The 14,870-nt window shown below is 34.2% G+C and overlaps 2 protein-coding genes and 1 long non-coding RNA gene across 4 annotated transcripts; 2 read left to right on the top strand and 1 right to left on the bottom strand.

Annotated features, from left to right (window-relative positions):
• The first annotated feature begins 1,727 nt into the window (after positions 1-1,727).
• Positions 1,728-5,376, top strand: LOC105222185 (myosin regulatory light chain sqh). Of its 2 annotated transcripts, none has more exons than XM_011199399.4 (3): positions 1,728-1,884; positions 4,460-4,896; positions 5,019-5,376. In XM_011199399.4, the coding sequence occupies exons 2-3, from the start codon at positions 4,477-4,479 to the stop codon at positions 5,121-5,123; spliced, it is 525 nt and encodes a 174-aa protein (XP_011197701.1). In that variant the 5' UTR covers positions 1,728-1,884; positions 4,460-4,476; the 3' UTR covers positions 5,124-5,376. The 2 variants fall into 2 exon arrangements, with proteins under 2 accessions (XP_011197701.1, XP_029404526.1); XM_029548666.2 differs by having other exon boundaries at positions 1,779-1,924.
• A 3,817-nt stretch (positions 5,377-9,193) lies between these two features.
• Positions 9,194-12,411, bottom strand: LOC105222184 (thymosin beta). The gene is made up of 4 exons (XM_011199397.4): positions 12,255-12,411; positions 10,191-10,328; positions 10,007-10,120; positions 9,194-9,492 (listed from the first exon to the last, which is right to left on the bottom strand). The coding sequence occupies exons 2-4, from the start codon at positions 10,318-10,320 to the stop codon at positions 9,353-9,355; spliced, it is 384 nt and encodes a 127-aa protein (XP_011197699.1). The 5' UTR covers positions 10,321-10,328; positions 12,255-12,411; the 3' UTR covers positions 9,194-9,352.
• Positions 12,412-12,675: 264 nt separating this feature from the next.
• Positions 12,676-13,351, top strand: LOC125778175 (uncharacterized). The gene is made up of 2 exons (XR_007422541.1): positions 12,676-12,799; positions 12,925-13,351. It is a non-coding gene; the product is annotated as an uncharacterized LOC125778175 (long non-coding RNA).
• The last annotated feature ends 1,519 nt before the right edge of the window (positions 13,352-14,870 follow it).

Here is a 14,870-nt window from a genome sequence, read left to right as displayed (position 1 = left end):
CGAGCCCGTCGTCTACAATAGGTGGTGATTTGACTACAACTACGCCATTTGCTGAGAGGGAATCGAAGAAGGTGTTTATGGCTACATTATGAATGGTGGTCAATGCATGTTAGTTGCGTCTGGTCAGCGTAATCTCTTATGTCATCGACATGCTCCTTGGATGCAGTTCTACCTCGCTCAGGTGAACGCAGGGATGGTTTCTACGAAACACCTAAGCAGAAACTGCTTGGAGAGGAGTTCATTGTGCTATATAACTAGAAGCATACGGTATAGATGTTCGATAGAAGACGTCAAAAGGTATCCCGTTATAGTCCGGAGTGCAGTATTCTGGTATGTCTGAAGCCTCCTCGACTGCGTTTCACTGCATCCAGGCGGTCATTTAATGTCATCGACTGTGATATTAAATTCCAGTATGTACTCTTTTATTCAGTTCGTGTATGTATGTATATGCTCGCTGTGGCCTTAGTGGGGCAAAGTTTTAGGTTCCGGGCAGCGAGAGAGCGAAAGAGGTCGGAAGGATAGCTTTTTTTTGAACACATACCATCATCTGAATGCTGGTAGATTTTGCTTTAATGATAACAAACTTATCTTAAAACTTACCTTTACAAACAGCAGTAGATCTCCTCAGTAATGGCATTTGGCCGAGAAAAATTCGGATCAAATCCGTACATCTATGTTATTTTATTTATCAAATCGTAAGATGCAAAACCTAGCGAAGAACTAACGGTAAAAAATTTTAAATTGGAAATGGATAAAATAGAACTGAAAAAGCAAACTTCGGGCAATGGGGTTGGGAAAAAAGAAACCCTACATTTTTTTATTATTGAGGGCACTCTAAAGGCCTAACTATAATGTGAATAAGCTAGTTTAAGCCAGTGTAAGCAACTGTCCGAAAACACACAGATTGTATTTTGCAGCTATTATATATATATGTTACATCAAATTTTGTGAAGTTGTTCAAATTTTATGCTTAAAGTTTACAGATACATCATTTTGAATTTGAAGATGTTTTATACAAAATTTAATTGAAAAAAGTAAAGTTTGTACGTCAAACGAGATGCCTTTTATTTCTATCGCACAAACAAAGAAAAGGAATTTCTCGGAATCGTTCAAAAAAACATAATTCTTCCTCTTTCTGTTTATTTCCCTCACTGAATATGACCGAATTCTTTCTTTAATTTTTCTAATTTTTGTTAATATGCATATTCCGTCTAAAGCAGAGGTAAGCATTTTAATTGTTTTTAAATATTTTAATTTTCTATTCATTTCTGTATTGCAAAACCCAAACGAAACATAAAATAAAAACATAAATTGTTTATTGATACTTTTATCATCTGCACGTAAGTACATTACAGTCATATGCATTCCTTATGCATTTGACAGACTTTTCGTTAATTTTTTGACAGTAATATACGGCATTTTGCGATCGTTCTTCAAACAGCGAATATGTGCGACAAGCAAGCGGAAAGTTGTTCGTCCGCGATCTTTCCTATTGGGCGACACGAGAGAATTTTGTATGCACACCGATCATAAAAAATCAAACATTTTCGCGAACATGGATTGATATGCGCACATGCCCATACACGAGTAAATCGCAATCAAACACATATCGATCGAACGCACATGTGTGTCGTATATAGCCACCGTAAGGTACATTTTTTATAGATCTGTGCAAATCGTAAATTCGATTGTATAGTGTGCATTAGCTTTAGTGAGTATGAAGTAGTATCGATAAAAGAAACACATCTCTTACCAGTAAATGAATCATACTTATTTGATCATTCGTTTATAAAGAATCAAAATATATAAGATAAAATTGTGCATATTTGGTTAACTAGCAGTCTTTGTTTTTAAATAAATTAATAAATTCTCTACTATTTGGTAGTAAGTAATACTCAATATAGTGGACCATTTATAAAAAAATGTGTGTGTTTATAATATTTTAATTGAATATTAATGTTTTGTACACAATGTATACAAATGTATTTATTAAAGTGAAAAATATTTGTCTAATGGAAAATGTTCAAACCATTTAGGTCGACTAAAGTTTATTGCATTGCAGTGACATTTAATTATTTTAATGAAAGTTTGCAAGTGCATATTAACCCGTTTATAGTTCGAAAATCGTTCTGCTGTTTTTGTTAAAGTTTAAAATCATTAGAGAACTAATTTAATTTATATGGTACTTTCAATTACTTCTTATTGGTTAAAATCGTTATAAATCTTAATCAAGTTGTTACAATTATGAAAACATAACATTTTATTTCATTCTTAAAATTGAATAGATGTCTACTTTTTTGCAGCATATTTTGTGTACATTTTTGGGTTACAATCGTCCTTTTTTGTCCTTATAATTTTGTCAAAAAGTGTTTTCATAGTAGGAAAATTAAATTAGGTGAAAAACAATTAATAAAAGAATAAATGTTGATTCAAGTTTTCTCCTTATCTCAATCTCAATTGTGTAGCTTTATTTGCTATATATGTATATAGTTTTATTTTCCAAATATGACCATACATATGTGCCAGCATGGCCAAATTCCGAATGACTAATTCGATACATGTACATATTTGTACAAGTACAGTAAGTCAACTAACTAGAAACAATCATATATATATATATATATATTTATATTTCTTAATAAGGTCATAAAAATTACAAAGTCGTTATGTGAAAATGTGTGGCTACAACCTTTACAGAAATAAGTTGTATACACAAATGCCGGTAAATCGTACCTAGTAAAAAATATGCATTATCGAAAATGTTCTTCTATTCTTTTTTGTGTGTAAACTCAACTTCATTTCAAAAACGCCCGTTAAGGCCAAGATTGTATTAGCTTGTTTTGAAGACTGCTATAGCGTAATGAGAGTAGTTTTGGCAGATCAAAGGAATTAGTCAAATACAGCCTGTTTTAAAAATATTTAACTGATTAATAATAATCATTAAAAAAAAGCTGATTTTGTATAACATAACGCGAGAGATTGCTAAAAGTTCAATATTAAACTATTATGATATCAAGAGATCATTCCTTGATTACGTCGAAGACAATCAACAATACCCCGATAAAACTACCTTCAGGCACAGAAGAACATTAATCGCAGTAGTACCAAATTATTATTCTTCGATTCCCAGAGAGTGGAGTATTTGCAGACCCATTGCAGACGAAGACCTCGAGTTGCCTCGCGAATCTAGAATTGCACTTACATACCAAATATAGGACATGCATGCGACGACTCCCCGCATGACTCTTATCACCTCTTTGCATGCGATCCTTTGAAACACGTTTCCTGGGCCTGTCGTTGAATTAGTTCAATGATAATTAACTTGTGCCTGGACCCAAATATGAACTTAATAACCGATGTATGTATAAAAAACTAAAATAACATGTGTTATTCAAGCGAAGACGGTAATATATTTGCTGTCTAGCTACATACACACGGTCATGGACAGAGAAATGGCACATTTTTCATATAAATTATTCTAATCAGATTTTAGTTTCTCAAATAAGTACATCGCAATAATCAGCTACAACTGCAGTTTCATGGTTACTTATTTGATTTTCCTTCTTACCATAAATTATTGTTAAAGTGATCCTAATTTTAAAAAAATAAAAAAAATCCTCAAAGCTCTTGCACGTAAAACAACTGAACATGCTTATAGAAACATTATCAGAAAAAGCAAATATGATTCTATCAAATCTTCCCGAGAGATTGTGGCTGAAATAATTGGGACATTTGATTTTAGCACATCCAGGTTACTCGTACGAAGTTGAGACGTCTTGTTGTTGCCCAAAAAAAAGCACTGCTGATATTTGCCCAAGAAGATTAAATTTTAGAAAGTAGCAATAAGGAGCGAAGAAACAAGAATGAATCGGAATGGGTTCGATATCAAACAAATTGAACAGAATTTAGTGCACAGTTTGTCTCGACAATGCCAAGCAATTTTGAAAATTTGTGGACTTTTAAAAAAAGTTATTTTCACAGAAACGGCCTACTTTGATAATCCATAATTTTGTTTTAAGGACTATTGAAATTTTTTTTTTAATATTTGTAAAAACTTACTCAATTCAATGCTATGCTAATTTGAATTTGTTTGTTTACATATGTAAGTGACCCACTCTTCGTCATCCGTTCAGAATTATATTCATCTTTTTCCAATTTAACTCATGTGCTACCCATACGTCACGCTACGTTTTGCATCCAGTTTACATAAGTTTCAAATGGCTTTTTGTGCAATTTAAATCATGGTTAATGAAAATAATGTTTTTCCATTATTTTATGTATATATGTTCTAATGTCATGCTGGTATCTTTAATAAAATAACTATCGGAATTTTTTAATAGAAAATGAAAAGATATAGCGTAACCCGATCGCTATATGATTGAGAATACCAATTCTATTTATATATTATTTTTAATAAACGTAATACATAAAATGAAACGTTTTTTTTTTTGTTTCGTAGATTTTTTTGCTTTAACAATGTCTTCTCGTAAAACCGCTGGTCGTCGCGCTACCACAAAAAAGCGAGCGCAACGCGCCACATCAAATGTGTTCGCTATGTTCGATCAGGCCCAAATTGCCGAGTTTAAGGAAGCTTTTAATATGATCGATCAGAATAGAGATGGTTTCGTTGAAAAAGAGGATTTGCATGATATGTTAGCTTCTCTTGGAAAAAATCCAACAGACGAGTATTTAGAAGCGATGATGAACGAAGCACCCGGACCTATAAATTTCACTATGTTCCTTACCTTATTTGGAGAACGCCTACAAGGAACAGATCCTGAAGATGTAATAAAAAATGCTTTTGGATGCTTTGATGAGGAAAATAACGGTGTATTACCCGAGGATCGATTGCGCGAACTATTGACCACAATGGGAGATCGTTTCACCGATGAGGATGTAAATAGCTTTTTACTATTATTTATTTGTTTAGCTTTATAATTAAATTAAAATTTTTCTACATTATACGAATTACATTAATTTTATATATAATTGAATATAATTGTTTTGTATATCTTCAGGTCGACGAAATGTATCGTGAAGCACCTATCAAACATGGTCTGTTTGATTATATAGAGTTCACCAGAATTCTGAAACACGGTGCCAAAGACAAGGATGAGCAATAAAGCTTATAAGCAGACTTCCACATTCCTCATAAACGCATATTTGAGCATATAAAATTTACCCAAGTTTTCTTTACATACATATACAAGTATAATTACTTCATCCATTTCGTGACGACAATAAAGTATAAGACACGAAAGATTAAAAAAACATAACTTTGTGCATGCAAATTTTGGCGAGCATTATAAATAAAAAACAGTAAAGTGTATTTTTTATAATTAAAATTGGTTACATACGTCTTATATATAAAACAAAGTTGGGTTTTTGTTTTTGTGGCCTGAACCACTTTCAAGGTATTTCAACAACGATGGTTGGTAAAAAAAATTCAGAAAAAATTAATTTTCAACCGACTTATGCGAAATTCAAAAAAAAAAATCATTACCTACTTATAACAGAGAATCTTAAATTTTGACAGATAATGTTATTTAACATTTAGCTGTAACACACTGTTATGGACGGGAGTTATAGTGTGAATAATAAAAACAAGGTTTTTTAGATGCGCCAAGGCACTGGCAAGACGTTTATTGAAAATTTAATACTTGCTAAAATAAAACAACCAGGGAAGATAGTTTCTTCGTCAGGAATTGCTGCAACTCTTCTAAAGGATGGAAAAGACGAAATCAATATGTTCTATCCAAAAAAATTAGCCTCTTGGTTAACTATTGCAAGACGCCTCATAGATTATGTAGGATGAATGCACCATGAGCCATAAAGCAGATACAGAGGCGTAAACAGAACATTCAAAGATTAATTTGCTGGAGATTTCCGACAGTCTCTTCCTTTGACTAACGGAGGTGCACGAGCAGATATCATCAAAGCATGCTGAATATCGTCGCCCTTATGGACTTCGATTGAAAATATAAAATTACTGACGAATATGAGAGCTCATCTTCATAGAATCACTGGTGATGATTTTCCACAGCAACTGCTTAAACATGGGGTAGGACTCGGGACGGGCATAGACTTATCGTTTTATGTTAAAAGTCACAACAATTCATATATATGTACATACATACATATATATCAAAGCATGTGTTCAATCTAACGGGAGCCCCAGGAAACGTTCTGTTTCGACGGGGTCAGACCAAAGGGAAAAGGGTGTTAGATGGATGGGGTCGGTAGGACATGCAAAGAGGTGGTCAGTGTCATGCGGAGACTCGTTGCATGCAGGACATACATTGGGTATGTCAGGGTATATTCTGAATAAGTAGGAGTTTAACCTGCTACAATATCCAAAACAAAGTTGCGCTAGGGTCACTCGCGTTTCCCGCGGCAACTCGAGTTCTTCGACTGCGATGGGTGGTGGTTTGACTCCAAGAACGCCATTCACGGGAAGAGAGTCGGTGAAGTCGTTGATGGCTCCACACACACAGATTAACACTCACCGATCCAAACGGGGTTAGATCGCCGAAAGAACAGCCCTTGGTCGGATAAAATCCGAGTCAATTCCGGTGCGTAGAACCGGCTGTCGTGGGAATTGTTGATGGCTCCACTATGAATGGCGGTCAGTACCAGTCGAAAGTCAGTTGCGTCCGAAGTCCGGTCGGCGTACTGTACGACGTAGTCAAGGAAAGACCTTTTGATGCTCCTAGGAGGCGGTTCCGCTCCAAGCAGATGGCTGCAAGGGTGATTTCTACGAAAACATCCCAGCAGGAACTGCTTGGAGAGGAGTTCATTATGCTCCTTAACTGGAAACATAAGCGTCTCCCTATGAAAGTGTTCGATGGGAGACAGCAAGAGGCCTCCCGTCGTGGTCTGGAGTGCAGTATTTTGGCAGGTCTGGAGTTTCCTCATCTGCGTACCACTGCATCCAGGCGACCATAACGGTGCTGCGTAGTTGAAGACCGGAGTGAACACATAAATGGCAAACAGTCGTCCCACTCGCGACAAGGAACCCACGTTACTATTGGCACTCATAACTTCGAAGTTGTATATAATTTCGTCTATTTAGGAACCAGAATCGACACCAACTACAACGTCAGCCTCGAAATCCAACGCAGAATATCTCTTGCTTAGAGGTGCTACTTCGGACTAAGTAGGCAATTGAGAAGTAAAGTCCTCTCTCTACGAACAAAAACAAAACTCTATAAGCCACTCATTATTTTCGTCCAGCTATATGGTGCAGAGGCTTGGACGATGACAACAACTGATGAGTCTACGATACGAGTTTTCGAGAGAAAAGGTCTGCGAAAGATTTATGGTCCTTTGTGCGTTGGCCACGGCGAATATCGCATTCGATGGAACGATGAGCTGTATGAGATATACGACGACATTGACATAGTTCAGCGAATTAAACACTCCAGCTGTGAAAGTACTCGACGCAGTACCCTCCGGGGAAGCAGAGGAAGAGGAAGACCTCCACTCCGTTGGAATGACCAGATGGAGAAGGACCTGGCTGCGCTTGGAATCTCCAATTGGCGCCCCCTTGCGAAAAGAAGAAACGACTAGCGCGCTGTTGTTAACTCGGATATAACCACGCCAGTGAAGAAGAAATTAAGATATAAAGCTGTAATTTGGTACAGAGGATCGCAGTAGCAAGGGACACCAGTCGGGATTTTTTTTGAAAAAGTGGGCGTGACCACCCCTCTGATAAGTTTAATGTATATACATATCTGCTAAACCACTTAAGCTACAACAACTAGATTTGCTAAGTACACATCTTATAAGAACTTCTACCGACTGTGCGAAAATGGATGCAATCGGAGGATAACCCCTCCGCAAGGGGCCATCCATAAATTACGTCACACCTTGAAGGGGGGGGAGGGTATCATTCAGAAGTGACATTGTGTGACAAGAAGTAGGGGGGGGGTCAAAAGCTTTGTGACATCACATTTCAAAAGACAGCGACGCGTAGTTTGCTCCATTATTACTACAGATGTTATTAAATCTCCAAGAATCATCCCATCTGAAACAAGTTTCATATGATAGTTATTGCCCTAGTGTCGAGTCATACTTATTTAAAAGGTCGTGTAGCAGCAAATCGTGGCCTATATTTTTCTTCATATAAAGCCACCAATCAACACAAACAATGACATAAAAAACAAGAGCTGTTACCTATCGCGAAAATTCGTCCTCAAAGAATTGCGGCTAGACGTGTCCGAGAGATTCTCTGTTTAATGAATGATGACGATGCTTTATGGAAAGATGTTCCTGACATCCAAATTCAGAACAAAAAGGAAGTGCCTGATTTACCAGTAATAAATGATATAAAGGAGTGGGTCAAAAGTCCAGGTACACAAGATGATGAAGTTTTATATTTTTAATTAGCATAATTTAGTATCTATTATTTCTTGACTAGTCATTCGTTGTCTCTGTACTTTAATGTTTAACTAAATGTTGATTTTATTAAAGATTATTCAATACATATAAGAATAAATATAATAACCCGTTTTTTTTATTTTTTGATAAATCCATAAAATTGGAAAATGTGTGACGTCACGACAGTGGGGGTAGTTCAAAATGTGACAATTTGTGACAAGGACGGGGGGAGGGGTTAAAAAGTCCTTAAATACGTGTGACATCCCAATATCTTGGGACCCGACCAACCGATTTTGACTACTACTATTAAAATTCACATGACCACTCCGAGAACACCGTTCTGACTCAATTGAGGATATAAAAGGTGGCTCTGATGGCCATCATGACGGATACGGGAGGGGATTACTTTTAATGTGATCACAGTCGTAACTGAAATGATAATCCTTCTCTTATAGTATTTTTCTATGTCAAAAATTGGTTAAATCAGACCAATACTTCCCCTAGACCTCATATACTTAATGTAAAGATTTTTGAACTTCGGAGTGACTTTATACCGCATAGCGAGTTATCCTAAAGAAAATAAGAAAGCGTGCTTTATTCATAACATAAAATAGATAATTTTTTTGGCCTAGCCTCTAAATAACTAATATCAGGATTTTCGAACACCCGGCATACTTTACTCTATATGATTGATTTTACCCCTTAAAGTAGATCCCTGGCTTTGATTCTTGCAAGTGGCAAGAGTATAAAATGTTTGGTTGACATATTCTACAGATAACCATTAACCCTTGTTAACCATTCATACACAGATGAATGTTTTTTTTTATTATTTTTATCTTTTATTATAAATATGCAAAAATTATAAAATTCTTCTCACAAGGAAGTGTCTCTTTCAATAATATTTTATATTAGGAATGAGTAATAAAATAAGCATTCAATATAAAGTTATATGAATGCTTCATCGGATATTCCTTTAAGCCTTCTTTTCTTCTTCAATGACTTCCTTCGTTGGTAAAGGATTTTTCTCGCACGTTTCAGTGTGTTTCAACTTTTTAGAATCAAAATTTTCAATGCCAGCAATGAGTTGATTCTTTTCCTTTTCTTGATCGATTGCTGAAAAGGTTACATCAGATTGTTTGTTATTAATAAATAATAAGTATAAGTAGAATATCAAACATTTGTAAGTTAATTTATGCAATAGTGGAATGTATAAATAAAAATCCTGATTTGTAAAAATTAATACTATAAATACTTAAAACGCATTTTACGATCAAACCTAATTCTTCTTCTTCTTTATTGACGTAGACACTGCTAGTCACGGAAAAATTAGAAGTTACAAAACTTGTAAATCTGAAAACGAAGAATTAACAAATCTTTACGAAATAAATAAGAACTTCGACCAACTCAACTCATTTATGAACACTAAACTAATTACATTTTTAGTAATAAAGAACGCAGCCAACAGAAATTATAAAGGTGCTTTTAGTTTTGCCTTTACCTGCAACATAATTTCTAACCATCAAAAATTATAAAAGTGCTTTTAGTTTTGCCTTTACCTGCAACATAATTTCTAACCATCTGCATATGCGGGTGTTGTATGATCAAAAATTGCAATTAAATAACTTACCTTCCTTATCCGGTAGGGGGTTCTTTTCATTAGTTTCAGTGTGCTTTAAATTTGATGGATCAAAAGTTGCAATTCCAGAAATTAAAGATTGTTGAGTTTTCTCGGCGGCCACATCTAATAAAAGTGGGACAGAGCAAATATATAATTAATTTTTCGATTATATATTTATTTGGTAACAATTTACCTTCGGCAGTAGGAAGCACAATTTTTTCGTGAGTACTAGCATTCTTTAGCTTATCGGTATTAAAGCCTTCAAGTTGACTTTTTAAGTTCTCAGCTACTTTTGGGAGGTCTTTAAGTGCAGGCGATGCCATTTTTTAATCTAAAAATATCAAATTATTCGATTTGTCTAAGTCTTTAATTCATATTTAAAATTATCGTAATAAAGATTTCAATATAAACTAGTTATATTCCATTTAAATTTTATTAATTAAAAACCTATCTGGCAGTATACTTTCATTTGATTCTATGATAATATGATTGCTTCAATAATTCGTTAATAATTTGGGTATACAGTCATGGTCGCGCAAATAGCACACTTAGTTATAAGCAACAATGAGCGCTTAATTCGAGTGGAAATGAGCCGCGGTAAGCATTGTAGTCCTGAAAAAAGACGCATTATGCACAATATGAAGACCAAAAACAAAAAAAAAACTACAACCATCGCGAAAGCAAATATTACTGAAGATAGAGCCATAGTCTGGAAAAGCCTCGCCGACCCTTTTGAGTCTTCATGACAAATAATGCAGGAAATCAATAAAGATTATGGATTAAATGTATCACGAAAGATTGTTTGAAGACGTTTAAATAAGGCACAACAATTTAGAGGAAGTTTCAAGTTTTTCAAATAATACTAATTATTCGTGAATTTCTATTTGCTATTTTTAACATAAATCGATAAAATAATAAAAAAGTAATCATATTTTAATCTCTTTTTATTCTTTTAAAGATCTTTGTCATTAATATTAGCGCTTATTGCTTCTTATGACTAAGTGTGCTATTTGTGTGACCATGGCTGTATAGTATATACCGTCCAATTTTCAAGACTAATTAGCAAATGTAGATACATAATCAGTTAAATTTAATAGTAGCTCAACCATTAAAAATATGCTGCATGTAAAATAAACGTAATCTAACCTTTTTTTAATTAAATTATATAATTCAGTTTTTGGCAAACATAATGCGATATATAATCTGCTTAAGAAATTACAAATAAAAAAGTCTAGACATAAAACTACCTATTTACAAACTTTGGAGTAAGTTGCGCGTGATTAAAGATAAAGTTTCCTTAATTTGAGAAGAAATTTGTAAAAACTAATGGTACTGTATATATGTACATACATACATACATATTTCAATCGAATATTAAAAAAAAATACGATCCACAGAACGAAAATGTAATCACTGACTGTTATCAGCATCAACTTCGATAATACGTGCTTATGGTGTTTTTCTTTGTATTAAATATTGGTGACTAAGAATAAGTCACTGCATTTATTTTGCCATTTACAACAAAACATACGTAATTATGTATGCATATTTTGTATGCACATACGTATGTACAATATGCATGCTGATAGATACATACCTTTTACATACATATATGTAGTATATGAATATGGTAAGCAATAAAAGCTTTAATTTTTTTATTTTTTAATTTACTTGATATTTATATATTTTTCTTAAATTACAATAGATGTAACAAAAATACAATCTTCAAACTGTTAAGCTGTTCAATACCATGATTATTCGATTTCCTTTGTTTCGAAGAACATTCTCTTGAGCTCAGCGATTTTTTACACTTCATGAAGAAAAAACACAACAAAAGCATATAATTAAATAGACCGTTTCCGTGGTCCAATTGCAATTCCAATTAAATTCTAATTTCGTCGTGATATACATATAAAGATTTTTGGTAATACTTTATTTGCAACTACATATAGCATACATATGTACATAAGCGGCGGTAGGTATGTAAATACAAATATTTCATAAAAGTACGCAAACAATATGAATGTACTTATGTATGAAGTTTAATTGTATATAACTCAACGTTTGTAATTAATTTTATAAATGAAAATAAAATAATAAATATATTCACTATAAACGTCTTAACATTATATACATAAGTATGGAATTTAGGTTACTTATGTTTATACAAAAGCGTTAAAGAGAAACTAAAACGCCGGCAATAAGCCATTTCTACCTATTTTAAATTACATGAAATTTGCTTAATGTAATTACTTACAAATATAAATCACTTGCTGTTTCGAATACTATGACAAATTTGAACAAGTTGTTAACTTTTTGGCCACTCCTTTATTAAAGATTGATTACTCACGTCTCAATACTCCAACTTCAAATTGTACTTTATGAAGAAATTCAAAAAAAGAAAGCGAAAGCATAAATGGTACTCTTCCTAATGGCAAGGAAACATTGCTCTTCGTACTATCGGAAAGGCGGGGAAACCCATCACACGCATTTATACAAAACATTTTTATGCCTTCTGTAGACATAAGAATTGGTATAGTATTTGAAATGGACAGCACTGGCGTCTTTAAAAAGTAATTCTGCAATTACTCTGTTTTTGAAATTTTATTCTCGACATCATTTCTCTGTGTAGTATAAATTATTAAGAAAATTGGATATAGAATAGCATCCCGGTCAATGGAAAGGTGACGTTCTCCAGATCACGAAAATATATATATATAGTTGCCGCTGACTTATAGTTTTCGAGATATTCGCATTTAAAGTTGAAAAATTGACAACTTTTACATTGATAATTTGTGTATTGTGAGTAGCTTTTTCTCTTATATTATGCACTTTTTACTTACTAACACTTCACTATAACGTTTCTGCATATTAATTTTTTTAATATTTGTTGTAAATAAAGCTTTATTTTAATTATTTTATTTTAGTTACAATTCTCTGCATTTGCACAATGAGAAAAGTGCTGCCATGGTTATTTTTTTTGAAGCGCGGCGCGGAAAAAAAAATAACCATGGCAGCACTTTTCTCATTGTGCAAATGCAGAGAATTGTAACTAAAATAAAATAATTAAAATAAAGCTTTATTTACAACAAATATTAAAAAAATTAATATGCAGAAACGTTATAGTGAAGTGTTAGTAAGTAAAAAGTGCATAATATAAGAGAAAAAGCTACTCACAATACACAAATTATCAATGTAAAAGTTGTCAATTTTTCAACTTTAAATGCAAATATCTCGAAAACTATAAGTCAGCGGCAACTATATGTATATATTTTCGTGATCTGGAGAACGTCACCTTTCCACTGATACCCATTTTATCCCCGAAAGCCGGGGATGCTATTCTAAATTTTACCCGAAAATTGGATATAGATATAACAAGAAATAACACATAAATTATTTGTATTTTAACCTGTACTTAGGGTGTTGTTATTGATGACAACTTATTCAGCAAGTCGGGACTAAAACAATGGCATTATATTGAAAAAATATTCTAAATAATAAAAAAATATAGAAAAAGTATATAATTTCCGCTGACTTATGGTTTTTGAGATATTTTCATTTAAAGTTCAAAATTCAACTATTTGAAGTACGTGTCTTATTTTACACTTACATCTTTATCTTTTATATTCACTAATTCGTTTCTACCCATTTATTATATATTAAATAGGGCAAAAATTGCTTTTATTTATTATTTAACTTTTGATCAATTCCTTTTGTTCACACAATAACAAAAGGGTTGCATTCAAACAAATAATCAGTGTTACCTATACTTTATAAAGGATCCAAAAGAAATTAAATACTACCCCAATGACAGGAAACTGGCTTTTACATATTATTAGTTTCCCGCGTAGAATTCCTCCTGCTTGGTGGCTTTTGACCGCTAATCAAAAAAAAAAGTAACCCTGGTCGGTCCAACACAGGTATGTCTTCGGTCCTTCCGCATAGAACTCCTTTTTGCGTTGGCGGCCTAAAAAAATAAGCTTGGTCGGGCCACCACCGAGGCGCCTTCAGTTCTTTCGCGTACAAATCCTTTCTGCGTTGGCGGTGCTTCAAACACAAAACCCTGGAATTATCAACAGAAACGAAATTCTGAAAGATTTTGAGTTACTTATAACACGATAAAGAATATTGTATCTTCTTCTTCTTCATTGGCGTAGGCACCGCTTACGCGATTATAGCCGAGTTAACAACAGCGCGCCAGTCGTTTCTTCTTTTCGCTAATTTGAAATTATCTAATACTTTAAAGTTACGACTCTCAATAGTGACGATAGAGCCTAGTCGCGAGCACAACGACTGTTTCTTTGATAACAGGAGATATTTCGTCTTGCCCTCCTTCACTGCCAGACCCATTTGCTTTGCTTCCTTAATCAGTCTGGAGAAAACAGAACTAACGACGCGGGTGTTGAGGCCGATGATATCAATATCATCGGCATACCCCCGCAGCTGCTTATTAAAGATTATACCTGCTCGATTAAGCTCTGCAGCTCAAATTATTTTCTCCAGCAGCAGATTGAAGAAGTCGCAAGATAGGGAGTCACCTTGTCTGAAACCTCGTTTGGTATCGAACGGCTCGGAGAGGTCCCGATCGTGACGGAGCTTTTGCTGTTGCTCAACGTCAGTTTACACAGCGGTATTAATTTTGCGGGTGATTTCGAAAGCAGCTTTGAAATTAACGAAGAGGTGGTGTGTGTCGATTCTCCTTTCACGAGTATTATCCAAAATTTGACGCATGGTAAATATCTATTCGGTTGTTGATTTGCCAGGTCTAAAGGTCTAATCAATTTGTTGACGGGAGGCGGTAGCCTTTCACACAATACGCTCGATAGAACCTTATACGCGATGTTGAGAAGGCTTATCCCGCGGTAGTTGGCGC

The sequence above is a fragment of the Bactrocera dorsalis genome, chromosome 4 (assembly GCF_023373825.1).
Source record: "Bactrocera dorsalis isolate Fly_Bdor chromosome 4, ASM2337382v1, whole genome shotgun sequence".
In the NCBI taxonomy this organism is placed as follows: Eukaryota; Metazoa; Arthropoda; class Insecta; order Diptera; family Tephritidae; genus Bactrocera; species Bactrocera dorsalis.
This window is presented reverse-complemented; position numbering and strand designations above follow the sequence as displayed.